Source organism: Agrilus planipennis, unplaced genomic scaffold (assembly GCF_000699045.2).
Source record: "Agrilus planipennis isolate EAB-ADULT unplaced genomic scaffold, Apla_2.0 scaffold61, whole genome shotgun sequence".
Lineage (NCBI taxonomy): Eukaryota > Metazoa > Arthropoda > Insecta > Coleoptera > Buprestidae > Agrilus > Agrilus planipennis.
The window spans coordinates 1,264,481-1,279,478 of NW_020438922.1; the positions used below are offsets into that span (position 1 = coordinate 1,264,481).

General features: G+C 34.0%; 1 protein-coding gene across 5 annotated transcripts in view; it reads left to right on the forward strand.

Moving 5' to 3' along the window:
- Positions 1-14,992, forward strand: part of LOC108732755 (probable phospholipid-transporting ATPase IM) — a 62,285-nt gene extending 47,293 nt beyond the window's left edge. For 3 of the 5 annotated variants that reach the window (XM_018463713.2, XM_018463712.2, XM_018463709.2), the window contains 14 exons: positions 1,462-1,520; positions 7,604-7,816; positions 8,087-8,292; positions 8,353-8,683; positions 8,755-9,082; positions 9,621-10,225; positions 10,375-10,651; positions 10,756-11,062; positions 12,606-12,883; positions 12,982-13,205; positions 13,386-13,611; positions 13,682-13,785; positions 14,020-14,271; positions 14,312-14,992. In XM_018463713.2, the coding sequence (XP_018319215.1) occupies positions 1,462-1,520; positions 7,604-7,816; positions 8,087-8,292; positions 8,353-8,683; positions 8,755-9,082; positions 9,621-10,225; positions 10,375-10,651; positions 10,756-11,062; positions 12,606-12,883; positions 12,982-13,205; positions 13,386-13,611; positions 13,682-13,785; positions 14,020-14,271; positions 14,312-14,689 (3,788 nt within the window). In that variant the 3' untranslated portion in view covers positions 14,690-14,992. The other 2 variants (XM_018463710.2, XM_018463711.2) reach the window with 2 other exon arrangements.
- The last annotated feature ends 6 nt before the right edge of the window (positions 14,993-14,998 follow it).

Below are 14,998 nucleotides of genomic sequence, written 5' to 3' on the forward strand. Positions count from 1 at the left end.
AATTTTTTGAGTATATTAACGATAAGAAGAAATACTTGTAATAAAGGAAATATTTAGTGTATATAAATCGATAATAATATACAGTGCATTTCGGATATAACGGCGACGAAGGGGCCACTGTAATTTCGTCGTTATATGCGAAAGTCGTTAAAGGCAAAGGTAAAGTAATACAGACATGTATGAATAGTTTTTACCATTTTTCAATTTTAAATTGATTTTCGCCTTTTTTTTTAACAGTAAATGTGCATGTGGGAGTTATTTTATTCTATTCAAAAGGTTACTAAAGTCAGTTACTATTCAGAATAAGCCTTTGTAACTGAACCATTTTAACTTACACGCTTACTTATCTACCTGGCTAATATAAACAAACGGTAAAGGTCGCCACTCTTGCTGATGGATGTAAATAAAACATAAGAAAGTTCTTTGTGGGATTTCTAGGGATTTGTTACAAATGATTTATTAAAAACAGTCGCTACACCCGAACTCGGCGTTATATCCGAAGTCGCTATAGCCACATGAATTTTGTAATAAAGTATGTCTTAAATTCAAGGTACTTAGATTTAATGTCGCTATAGCAAAATGGTCGTTATAGCCAAGATCGTAACAAATGAAATTCACTGTATTTCTTATTTTTATGTTATTCAGGCCATTATTCAAACGTTATTCCCACTTTTGAATGTTTTAAATATTGTGGACAAATCGTGAAAAAACATGTAAAAGAAACACATGTCACTTGTGTATGTCGAAAACAGTAAGATGAAAGAAAAATAAAAATTTCAGTAAAATGTCAAGAAAGAGGTGTTAGAACAGATTTTCGATACATTTTTCGTCAAACCAAGTTGTACAGTTTGTTTTACAATGTTACAAAAACATAATACTATTGCTAGTCTTAACATTAGTTGCTTTGGGGAAATCCATAGAGTTATTAGTGGAATTTCTGATTTCTGCAAATAATACCTGCCTATCATTTTTTATTTGGTGTAGCAGCTGTGGTATACTTTAATCTTAAAAAAATCTTTAAGCATAAATGAGTACAGTTAAAAGCTTTTTATGTAATACAAATTGAATTCGTCCCTTGTGTTTGGTGCATGGCATTAACACTAACCGCAACCTAATATAATCCCTTGGGATTTTGCACTCACCCCTTGCCGATAGTACTTTACAAATGGAAATCCAGTAATCAGGGGCACCTGCCTGCCAGAACGAATGCCAAATATGTTATAAACAAATATTGACATTTAATAGACGCCTGGCATGTCTAAATTTGCAATTTTTAATTAAAAGTTTGGATTAAGCGTCAACATCGAAGATACAGGTGTAAAGCCCAATTCATTAATTTAACTATATTTTTTTCTATTCGAAAATATCGACAACTGCACCGATTGTCATTACCTCATTAGCATATTATCACGTAATTATGTATGACTACGGTATGAGTAAAGTTGTTTCCTTTTGTTCCAGATAATCAGCGACGAATTCGAGCAAATGATAGAATTTACAATTCGCAGTTCAAATATGCGGTAAGTCTTTAACTCCTGTTTTGATAAACTACGATATTTTATTTATTTCTGCTGCTGTTTTATAGTCTGCAATATAATTTTCATGATGCGTTTTTAAAACTGTCTTGCGTTGCGGTCGGAAAAACCGACGACACGTGGCTTCTTTTTATTAAGCATTTCACTTATAACTAGCGCTGGAGGCCATTAGACAAACATCACTTACATTGATTGAACGTTGTGTATATGTTTTGTTCTGGTGTTGCTTTGCTTGAAGGAAATGAAACTAACTTTTTTTATTATAACGGCGATTAACAAAAAAGGGATAACCTTGAATGGTGTGCTTTATAACGAATCGGTTTTGATTAAATAGTTGCTACTAAATTGTATGTGTTTGGAAAAGGGTTTTGTTTTGAATTATATCAGCATTTGAGAATGCCCCTTTTTACATTACGGTACATGTTTTACTTTTTACTGTTACAATAAAATTAGCAACAATATTTGTAAAATATAACTCCTTGTAATACATATTTTAAGACTTTTCAAAAATATTTTTTGAAAATACAGTGTAAACTCTATATAACGACACTTAAGGGACTGAACATTTTTCGGCGTTATAAAGAGTGGTCGTTAAATGGAGTGAAATAAAAGATATTATTTTACTATTCTATAATAATATGCATTTACCAATATAGTACACATTTTGCACACAAACATTATTATTCCTACATTGCGTATAGCCTGTTATCTTCGTCTGATGGTTTTTGCTGATCCAATATTTTAATTGTATTTTGTTACGCATCTTACTCATATCTTGAGATACTGCTGGATCAACTTGATTATATAAAAAGTATTTTTTTAATAGTTTCGCTGCATCAAGTGCTTGTTTGATGCTTGGTGGAGGGACAGGATCGTCTTCTTCAACAACGTACACAGCTGCAGTTCTTATCTATTTCGGCAACATAGAAAGTACTGCTCAATGATTTATAATGCCGCATTGTTGTCGTTAAATAGAGTGAGCGTGACGCTATATAAAGTGTAATATTGTATAGAAAACAATGTAAACCAACCAAAGTCAAGCAATTTCGACGTTTTAAGGAGTTTGTGGTTAAATCGAGTGACGTTATAAAGAGTTTACACTGTATATTTGTTATCATAAACAACGGAGAATATTTTGTATCGCTTCAAAGCTATTAATTGTTTCTTTCATGCAAACCATTATCAAGTTATTGGAAATTTTCGTAAAATAGTTACTCTGTCATAGTACATTAAAAGGGCTCCAAAAATTTGAAACGAATAACAACACAAACTTCTACATTAATTTTTATTATAGGTACTTACCTACCCTTAATAATATTGTTTCACTCCACCAGGGCATGCATCCTCAATACTGTCTCTAGGGACACCCAGGGTGAAACAATTGTTAAGAGTACAATAACATTTCAAGTGAAAGCTTGTGTTATTCGGTTAAATATTCATTGTGAACTTTAGTCTTCATAAAGAAATGACCGAAAAAAAATCAATTATTTGCAACAAATATTTTTTAAATGATTGCAGAATTCGCACGGTTTGATTCATGTATTTTCGTTTTTGTTATTGCTATTTGCTTGGACAATAAAATTAATTATCTTTGGCAAAAACAACGATAAAATTTTAAAGGAAATTATGACAAAATGTTTTGGTATTGAGGTGTTTTTAGTAAAGTTGTGTCAGTTTATATTAGTTTGCGATATATTTTAAAGCATGATAATATTTCCTGCAGTAAATTTTATTATCGTTTTAGATAGGGTACTTGTAAAAAAATATAGTTAGGTCCCAAAAAATGAAGACCGTCTACGGTCGAATTTCTGCAACTTGAACTTCTACAAATCAATATATTTTCTGACTCGAATATTGCAGAAGTTACTCGGTGTAATTCATGTATTTTCGTTTTTGTTATTGCTGTTTGCTTGGACGATAAAATTAGTTAACTTTGGCAGAAACAACAATAAAATTTTAAAGAAAATTACGACAAAATGTTATTGGTACTGAAAGTTTTTAAATATCCAGTAATGGAGGAAGTATAGTAAACTAATAAGGTTTATAAATATATATTCTTTATCGATTTCCATAAAAACAATTTAAGAATCCATCAATCTGGCGTGCATTTGTAAACAATACCTACCGCGGTTTATTACGACAAGCATTATTAAGTCACATAACAATTGTGTTTGTAATTTCGGATTAACCCGTTTCTCACAAAAACCAGTGAAAATGATTGCAATAAAAGTTATTTTGGTGAACGTCTGAAATAAACCAACGTGGTGTGTGCTATTCAATAAAGTTTGATACGGAATAGGTGGGCACGAGCATGACAATAGAAGGTTAAATTAGTTTATACAACCAATGTCAATGTTAATTTTATTGGGACAAAAAGAAACAAGTTCGACAAATTCATTGGCGAGCTATAAAATTGTTTTTTTGCTAGGAATATATTAACTGACTACGTTTTTCGTTTATACAATGGAAAACTATTATTAAATGACTCACATGGCGGTTAATGCATAGGGTCATAAACTATGGACTTACTTGTAGCTTTAACTCGGTTATAACGGACGCTTGGTTTCAAAATAAAAAAATTACATTCCATTTGAACATTACATATTTATAACGAACAATTAGCTGGTTCGATCGGTTATAACGAAGTAATATTTATAAGACGAATGCTGCTCCAAAATTCTTGCATTGTTTTAATGCCAAATCACTTGAAACACCTCGACATTTATACGTTTATATAAAATAATTGGGTAAAGGTCTAGATGATGGGCCCTACCCCCGACGGGGGTGGGTATGGGGGGGATCGAAATAGGAGGTCTCCCCCACCACTGTACCATAAAAAATTCGTGGCGGTCTCACCCCAATAAAAAGTTATGGGGGTTCAGAGTTAATAAATATGCCAATTTTTATACATTTCTAAGCATGTAAATATTTATGTAGTCATTCCTAAACAATATTCAAAGGTAAAACTAATGAAAAATACATAACAATATTGAGAAAGTTATATAAAACATTATTTAAATATCTTTATCAATAGGGTAGGTTAGGTTAGGTTAGGTTATCGGGTTTTGTTCAAGTGACCACCCTCTTTCGATCCCCCACCTCCACCCGCTTGAAAATATAATCGTTTTATTGAATTTTATTTGAATTATAGTGTATGAAAATTGTCAAAATAACCAACTTTCAACCCCCATAACTTTTTATGGAGGTGAGACCGCCGCAAATTCTTTATGGGGTTTAACTCAGATGACCCCCCTAGTTCGATCCCCCTACCCTCTTTCAATCCCCCCTACCCCCACCCCCATCTAACCCCCATAACTTTTAATGGGGGTGAGACCGCCACAAACTTTTTATGGCACAGTGGTGGGGAAGACCTCCTCTTTCGATCCCACCAACCCCCACCCACTTGGGGGATGGGAGCCATCATCTAGACATTTACCAATAATTGATATTTTATAAGAGTTGGTGACAATTTTAATTACTAATAAAAATAGCCAATAACGAACAAAATTCTTAGCATTCAATAAATAATTTGTTGGTTTTGTGTTTTAAAAGTTTTTATTTGACACAATATCGAGAAGTCGTACTATACTTATTGCCTATTTGCCTATTACTTTATGTTAGGTTTGATTGTATTTATAGACATTAATTAACTTACTTTCTAAACAAGTTTTTTCTTTATTCTTTTTAAGTTATTTACAAAGAATAATTTGTTACAACGTAATTGCTATAATAATTGCAACTCCGGTATACATGTACAATGCATTGTTTATGATTATTATTTACAGACATTATTATAGTTATATGGTTTCTGTTGCACACAATTTCATTTTGATAACTTACAATACGTAGGTTAAATATTTAAGGATTTCAATATTGAATTCCTTTCATTTTTTATTTTCTTCTTCTGCAGAAAGGGTTTTAACAGACAAGGAAGTTATTTATTTGAAGTTATTCTGTTTAAAATACAAAAACGAGTATTAGTATTTTTATTTAACGTTAGGGAATCGAATCATATTTTGCATTGTGAACCTATGCAATAATAGGCATTTTTCCATAAAATTATTGATTTTATTTCAAAGGTTTCTAATTAAAACTAGAAACAGCAAGTTGTAACTCCAAACTGGTAAGTACTTATTTGATTTATTCAGCAATTCCGGAAAGCTTACAATCAAATAACAGAAAAAAATAAAATTAAAACGAAAAGTAATTATGTTGGTATGAGGTAGGTTAAACTTAAAGCTTCTTATGATGATCGTATCCGAACTGTAAGTGTTAAATAAAATCTACGTAACCGAAATTGTAGTATGAATGTATTTTATACCAAAAAAAATAAAATTAGCGGTGATTTCTCTAAAGCTGGGTTCAGACTAAATGAGCGAGCAAGAACGAATATTCTCTCAAATTCGCTGCTGTTTTCAAGCACATAATTCCATCCACACCTATGGTTGGGACGTTCAAAATTGGCATAGTCCCCAATAAAACTGTCGCATTTACTTTCAACTTACAACTAGACTAGAGCGGTTGTTGATAGAAGGCCTGCTTGTACTCACGACAGACGTTATAGGTAAAATCATAACCTTAGAAAAGAGATGTCACATTAGAATTGCAGCGGACACTAATAAAGATAAAAGAATAACATTACACCAATTAGTGTGTAACAGAAAGAGATGCAGGCAAGCAGAATTTGAGCATTTTGCCAGCGTCGGACTTTAAGGATGTTTGGGAGGTATGTCAAAATTCTACGAAACAAATAAAAATTTGGAAGAACGTTCCTCATTCAATTCTAAAACTCCTGTAACAATTACAAATCGATTCACTAAACCGTTAAAAAGTTATTGAAATTTTAAAAAATTGTAATTTTACACGTCATTTTATGGAGATTCGTTAACCGAACAGATTAAATTTATTTTTATTAACAGAAAAAAAGCTACCAGAAATTTCAAACTTTTATAATAAGTAACTTGAACTCTGGAGAATCACTTTAGCGTAAGGTTATTCAAATTCACTAAATGGTTATCGAGGAAAAAATGAAAAATTAGCTGAAAATCTCGTTTTTACTTGATAATATAATGATAATATTTATAATTGTCTGAAATAAATGCAATTTTAAAGTTTTAATTATTATTTAAACATATTAAAAAGTTTTACGCTCATTATTAATAGAGATTGAAACTAAATATTTTTTTGTTTCGAAGTTGAAATCAAGGCATATTCACTGCCAAAAGTCAGTTAAAAGTTTTCCATATTATTCGTTTTTTCTTATTTTATTCAGTTTTTGGTCAAATTCCAAATTTTCTCTCAAACCGTATACTCTTTTTTTAGTATAGATAGTATTTATTTACCTCATGATATGGTGCAAAACCTAATTAATCACGAATTTCTAATTTTATGTACTCTTGTCTCCGATTGTACCTCCCAAACATCCTTAATGAAAGTTCAACATTTTCAGGAATTTACGAAAGCAAAGACGTTTGTTTAAAGATATAATTCCAACCAGGCAGTCATAAAGCCGACCCTCATATTTTGAGTACCTAAGTAATCTCTAACCCTGCCCAGTTTACTATTATTCGGTTATCTCTTTTCACTTTGTCTGTATTACTCATGAAGCATTTCCTAATTACAGAAACAAGAAAGAAGATACGTCCATTCTTACAGATAATTTATTGCGAACTTTGTCAATTTTGATTGTCTCAACTATAGCGATTAATTTTGTACGTGTTATATTTTATAAAAGGATACAGGATCAGAGGATTCGGGAAAATTTAATAATTTTCACCGAATGTCACGAGCAGAATTTGAGACCCTATTAGGGTTTAATTTACTTGAAAATAATGAAGAGTGGCGCCAATTGGCAAAAAGCTATTTCATCTCTTGAAACTGACAGCTGATAGGACATATAGTACGTATACACGTGCCGCTACTGAATGAGATTAAGTATCTCATTCGTATTCAGAGCAAAGTAAATATTAAACGGTTGTAATTTATGTGTGGATTTAATGAATTTTTTTGAATGCAAAATAAGACGATGAAGTAATTCAATTACATGGTCGTCTTCTTTTTACTTCCAGAACAACTATATTAAAACTTCGAAGTACAGCGTTCTGACGTTCCTGCCACTGAACTTATTCGAGCAATTTCAACGTTTAGCCAACTTCTATTTCTTGTGCCTTCTCGTGCTGCAGCTGATTCCTGCCATTAGTAGTCTTACGCCAGTCACAACAGCCCTTCCTCTCATCGGTGTGCTGGGTCTGACTGCTATCAAGGACGCATACGATGATTTCGTTAGTACTTTATAGGTTTTTTGCCTCGACGAACAACACAATCGATAACATCCTATACGGGGTGTCTCTTCCAACAAAAGAACACTTTCTTTCAAATTCTAATTGAAAACTGCCTTTTCTTCTTGTCCCATAACACACCATTACCTCTCTAATTTGTATCAATCCAAAAATATTTAAAAATTCGATCTAGAAAACTATTAAAACAAAAATACATCAGTTATTACATTTGCTGCGGGAAATTTTTGTATATACATTTTTTTTGGGTTATAGCAACGCCATAGGTCCGACTCCCAAGTTAACAATAGAAAATCCCTTGCATTTCGAGATGGTAAATTAGCACAAGAAAGATGGTCATCGGTGCAAGTGGGCGATGTAATTCGCATGGATAATGACCAGTTCATTGCGGCTGATATTTTACTCTTGTCGTCCAGCGAACCTAACGGACTTTGTTACATCGAAACTGCCGAATTGGATGGGTAAAAGTTCCCTTTTGTCCAGCTTAAACGGGTCTAATTTATTTGTTATTCTCTTTATAGAGAGACCAACTTAAAGTGTCGACAGTGTTTGCAAGAAACTGCGGAAATGGGCAACGACGACAAACTGCTGAGCGAGTTCGATGGCGAGATTATTTGTGAAACTCCTAACAATCTCTTGAACAAGTTCGAGGGAACGCTGATATGGAAGAACAACAAGTACTCGCTGGACAACGACAAGATACTGTTAAGGGGTTGTGTACTGAGAAACACTGAATGGTGCTATGGCGTCGTAATCTTTGCAGGCAAAGATACGAAATTAATGCAAAATAGTGGCAAGACGAAGTTTAAACGGACTAGTATAGATAGACTTCTTAATTTTTTAATTATAGGGGTAAATTAACTACAAGACTGGTGTCAGCTGGTATTTTGTGTATATACGTGTCTGTTCTTTCCATTTTTCAGATAGTATTTTTTCTATTGTCCATGTGCCTTTTCTGCATGGTGGCATGTGGTATATGGGAATCGTTGGTGGGACGTTATTTCCAGACATTCCTTCCGTGGGACACGCTGGTGCCTTTGGAGCCACTAAGTGGTGCTACCATCATTTCCCTGCTCGTGTTCTTTTCATATGCCATCGTGCTTAATACTGTAGTGCCAATTTCGCTTTACGTCTCCGTAGAAGTTATACGTTTTGTACAAAGTTTTCTTATTAATTGGGACGAGAAGATGTACTACGAAATAACCAGCACACCGGCCAAAGCCAGGACAACGTCACTTAACGAAGAACTCGGTTAGTCACTTTTGCTTCGTCTTTAATTTTATATCGAGGGTTATTTAGGTTTGGTGGCTTATCACACACTTTAATAAAAAAAAAACGGACAGACAGACACACAAGTGATCCTAGAAGGGTTCCGTTTTTCATTCGGACATACGGAACCCTTAACAAAAAACATGTTCTCCCATACATTCAAACTGCAAATGCAAATTTGTTGAAGGATTTATGTTCAGACCATAGACTTCTTATTAATTTTCCTGTAATCATGGATGGTCAATTTTCATCTATTTTATTAACTGTAAGACTGTTTATTTTAAAATTATAAAAAAAATATATTTGAGACCCTTACAACAAGTATTTTCATTTGGTATGTCACACGCTACAGTTTGCAAAACTTGTTCCTTTAAATCCCTGTTGGCCCCCCGAAAATGACCCCCATATTTATTTACGTTATGCTTCCGTGTTTGGGCCACAGAAATTCATATGTCGACTTTCAAACTTTCCAATAGGTTGTGTCACTTATTTATTTAACTAAATAATTACAATATTTTAGGTCAGGTGGAATACATATTTTCGGACAAAACTGGCACGTTAACCCAAAATATAATGACATTTAATAAGTGTTCGATCGGGGGTAAGATCCACGGTGACGTGATCGACGAGAATACAGGCGAAGTGATTGAAATTGGTGATAATACAGAACCGATCGATTTTTCGTTCAATTCTGATTACGAGCCCGAATTCAAGTTCTACGACAAAACGTTGTTGGACGCGGTTCAAGCTTACGAACCGACATACCACGACTTTTTCCGGTTGCTAGCCCTTTGCCATACCGTCATGCCGGATGAACGTAATGGTCGTCTGGAATATCAGGCGCAGTCTCCTGACGAGGCCGCGCTTGTGTCCGCGGCAAGGAATTTCGGGTTCGTGTTCAAAGAACGTTCGCCGAACAGCATCACGATTAAAGTGATGGGCAAGTTGGAAGTGTACGAGTTACTTTGCATCTTGGACTTTAATAACGTACGGAAACGTATGTCCGTTATATTGAGGCGAAACGGACAACTCCGGCTGTACTGCAAGGGAGCTGACAATGTGATATACGAAAGGCTGAAGAAGGGCGACACGGAATTCAAACAGAAAACTCTTGAGCACTTGAATGTAAGTAAAAATTGGTAAGATTAAACTTTTTCTTTCTTGACTTGTACACCATTGCTCTATCCAGTTAAATTTAAAGTGCCTTTTGATTGGATCACCACAATTAATATCATTTGTGTATATAACACCTGTTTTGTTGTTAATCATTAAAGAAATTTGCCGGCGAAGGCTTGCGTACCCTATGCTGCGCGTACAGGGATCTGGGTGATAAATTCTTTAACGACTGGAAGCAGAGACATCAAGAGGCGGCTGTATCGTTAGATAATCGTGAAGAGAAGTTGGATGCCATTTATGAAGAAATTGAAACCGATTTAACTCTCGTAGGAGTGACGGCCATAGAAGACAAACTTCAAGACAAAGTACCTCAAACCATATCTAACTTAAGTTTAGCAGGCATCAAGATATGGGTCCTTACAGGAGACAAACAAGGTCAGTTGATGTAGTAGTATATCATTACAATATTTTTCCATCTCATGTTGTGTTTCATCTTCCCTCATCTTATATTCACATTTGCCCTGTCTTTGTTTTTACAGAAACAGCAATCAATATTGGATATTCATGTCAGCTGCTTACGGACGATATGGTTGAGGTTTTCATTGTCGACGGTTCAACGTACGACGAAGTCCATCAGCAGTTACTTAAATTTCGTGATAGTATCAAAATAATTAAGACGTACCATCCACAGCCCCCATCTCACGATAAAGACATTAGCAATTCAAACGGGGTTGGAATTTCTACTCCACCCCAGCCATCTCCTGTCCAAGTGTCACCACCCGCAGTCAGCGTGGTCACATTCAGGTGGGACGTCGTCAATGACTATACAGAAAGTCAGAGAGCAAGGTAGACACAAATAACTGATGTCTTAAAACTGCCTAGACCTCGTAGCAGCTACCCATGTACGGGTTGAGGGGGTTTGAACACCTTACATAAACATTACAAAATAACACTACTACTTTGATTGATATTAATAAAAAATAAAACGATGGGAGTCTTACAGTGGTCGGCAATGATGTATAACATTTAACCTTGGTAACAAAAAATATATAGTAAAAATTTCATAATGTAAGCTGAAGATCAAGGTTACCAGATCGAACGCTTAACAGCTGTGCACACAGTACATAATTTAATATAAAATCTTATTCGATTTAGTTATAATGAATTAATAGGACAGTCATCGATGTTTTTTTATTGCAAAACAAGATTAAGATGTATTTATACATATTATTTATTTAATAACTTGAATGTAGTAGTATTATTTTGATTTTTTTTTACGAATTCTCTCACTTTTAATAGAATAGGGGATCTATTTGTTGGGAGTATAGTGGAACACACTTTTCCTTCTCAGACTTTATATTAACTTTCTTTTTCTATAAATGCACAACTTTTGTAATTAATACAAGTGTTTTTCAAGTGAACAATTTATTCAGAATTTTGAAAATGAAGCCTATGAAAACTTTTGGCAGAACGCAGATGTTCAAGTATTTGCTATTAATGTGACATTTTGTCCAATACCTTGTAAACAGGACTAATTTTTGATTATATATCCATAATAACTTCCTGCATTTTACTTAATATTAACATTATATGTATATCTCTTTTCACTCGATCTGGAGGTAGTTCAATCGTTTCTGTTGGGACCCAAAGGAATATCTTCAAGTAATACACATAACATGTCTGTGGATGACATATTTGTTTGGTAGCTATTTGTGTGTATTTTCTCTCTGTCTTTCTTAATGCAGAATAGGTATATTGCACTGCTAGTTGTACTAAATAACAAATATTGTGTTTAAAAATTAGCAATACAGTAGACACTATACATATAGTGTGAACATCAGATAATGGAAACCGTGTATAATGTGAACTACGTATTAGTTATTCTGTATATCGTGAACAAACTAAACCTTCGCTTATAGACCTTAAAAACAATATTTTGGGTTGCAATTTGTTTCTGTCTTTTGATAACAACTACTGTAAATTGTCTACTGTATTTTATTTTAAAGTAACAACTAACACTTAAAGTAAAAGTTCTTATTTTTTCCATATAAATTAATATTCATGCACTGTCTTTACATATTACTTTTTTATAAATTTTTGAAGACAGTTATTCCACTGTCTTTAATGGATAAATTTACAGAAAGAAAGGGTGGCAACAAGTTCCTAAACAGCCCCTTTTTGATAAAAATAAACGTGATTGAGAAAAAAATTTTTAAAAGGGGCGAATTTTCAGAACATGTTGACATATTCCCTTCATTTTTGCAAGTTTATTTTTTTACAACGTAGAAAACATTTATTTATACAAAAAAATTTTTGTTAGTTCAATTTTTCTAGCAGATGCTGTTAGTGTATTTTAACAATATTTCTGAAATTTCCTAATTATTTATAGCACTCAGATAGAGCAGGGTAATAATGATCACGAAGAGAAAAGCAACGAAGAGTCATTGTCAGAGTTCGCTATAGTTGTTAATGGTCATTCTTTAGTTCATTGCTTGCATCCCCAACTGGAACGACTCTTTTTAGAAATAGCCACTCAATGCAAATCAGTTATTTGCTGTCGGGTGACCCCTTTACAAAAAGCCCTCGTTGTTGAATTAATAAAAAAGAACAAACACGCCGTCACTCTTGCCATAGGAGATGGCGCCAATGACGTTTCCATGATTAAAGGTGAGTTAGATCATTTAGTTGATTTATTTTGCTAAAATTGTGCAATTAATATTATTTTTATATCGAAAATCTCATTATTTATTTATTTTTTTGTTTAGCTGCTCACATTGGTGTGGGTATATCGGGTCAAGAAGGTATGCAAGCAGTTTTAGCTTCTGACTATTCCATCGCCCAGTTCAGGTTTCTAGAACGTCTTCTTTTGGTCCACGGCAGATGGTCTTACTACAGAATGTGCATTTTTTTGAGATACTTTTTTAACAAGAACTTTGCCTTTACAGTATGCCATTTTTGGTTCGCATTTTTTTGTGGATTTAGTGCGCAGGTGAGTCACTCTTACAAATAATATTAATAGGAGATTCACTGACCATTTGAGAATTTTATGTCACTTTCACATTCAAATGTATCATTCTACTTTTATTGTTTTCTTTTGCTATTGTTCTTTGCGATCTACCTTATCTAATATCATTTCTACAACTGAAAGTTTGTTTAAATTTCTTTTCAGACCATGTTCGATCCTATGTTTATTTCGATTTATAATCTGTTTTACACATCGCTACCAGTATTAGCGCTTGGGGTTCTCGATCAAGATGTGAGCGACAAGAATTCTGTTATGTATCCGCAACTTTATAAACCGGGTCATTACAATCTCTTTTTCAACAAGAAAGAGTTCTTCAGAAGCGCTTTACAGGGTTGCTACATTTCCTTAATACTATTCTTTATTCCTTTCGGTAAGTTTTCTCTATTAAGTTGTGTGGAGAAGGTTGCCAATTTTATTACCGTTTTTTTTTTGTCTTCCAGGCACCTATTACGATGCACTCAGTCCAAATGGCCAAGTACTTTCCGATTATATGTTACTTTGTAGCGTAATAGCAACTATATTGGTGTTAGTTAATACGGCACAGGTCAGTAACAGTTTATTTTCCATTAAAACAAAGTCTGTGTTTCATCATTTTAATTGTGCAACGTCAAATTATTGTGTACACACAAATCTATCATCTACTAACATTATTAGAACTGTACTAAAAGATTTATAATAATTTATATAAAATTTTAAAATCCATGAGGTCATGTTAAGACAGAACCCTAATTCAAATTTTTAATACATTCTTGATGATTAAGCAACTTTACTTTTACAGATCGCTTTGGATACTGCCTATTGGACCGTTTTCAATCACGTTACTACATGGGGTTCTTTAGCATTTTACTTCGGTGCCGATTACTTCTATAATTACGTATGGGGCGGTGCTTACGTGGGTTCGTTGACCCGTGCAATGTCTGAGGCAACATTTTGGTTTACGGCAGTCCTCACGGTAACTATGGCAATCGTACCCGTGCTCGCGTGGCGTTTCTACTTCATCGATGTGAAACCAACCTTATCCGACTGTATTCGACTTCATCGATGTGAAACCAACCTTATCCGACTGTATCCGGCTGAAGCAGAGGATGGCTCAGATGCGTTCTCGACAAAGTCAGGACGTGCTTAGAACGCCGTCCGCACGAAGGGCTCGTCGTTCTATCCGTTCAGGATACGCTTTCGCCCATCAAGAAGGATTTGGTCGTCTCATAACTTCTGGAAAAATCATGAAGAAATTACCTAATCCTGATTTCCATTTCCCCTTTGCGGGCATCGGAAAATTCAATATTCATTCGGATAAGAACAGTGTTTCTGGGTCTGGAAGCAAGTCCCAAGCAAATCAGCATCAGCATAACAATGGTAACAACCCTCCAGAGACTAGTGGTGGAACTGTCAGCGGGAGTTCGAGTGGAAGAGCCCCTATGCAAGACCTGGACACTATTAATCTATAAATTGTTAGAGTCCAGTTGTTTGAGAGTTTTCAAAAAAGTACGGACGTTTTTTTTTTGTTTAATATGTGTATATACTGAACGTAGTTTGTTTTTGAAATTAAATTATTTTTAGTGTAGGTGTAACGCAAAATTGTCTGATTTTTTGGCTTGTTTAGTAGGATGATTGTTCCAAAATTTATTCGCAGAGGTATTGACGTTCCTAATTTTTTTCCTTTTGTTTATTTAATTAAATTTAACAAAATAACAACTTTTCTACATGCCTTTTTGTTTATATACATATGAACATTTGGTCTCGTAATGATCTAATTT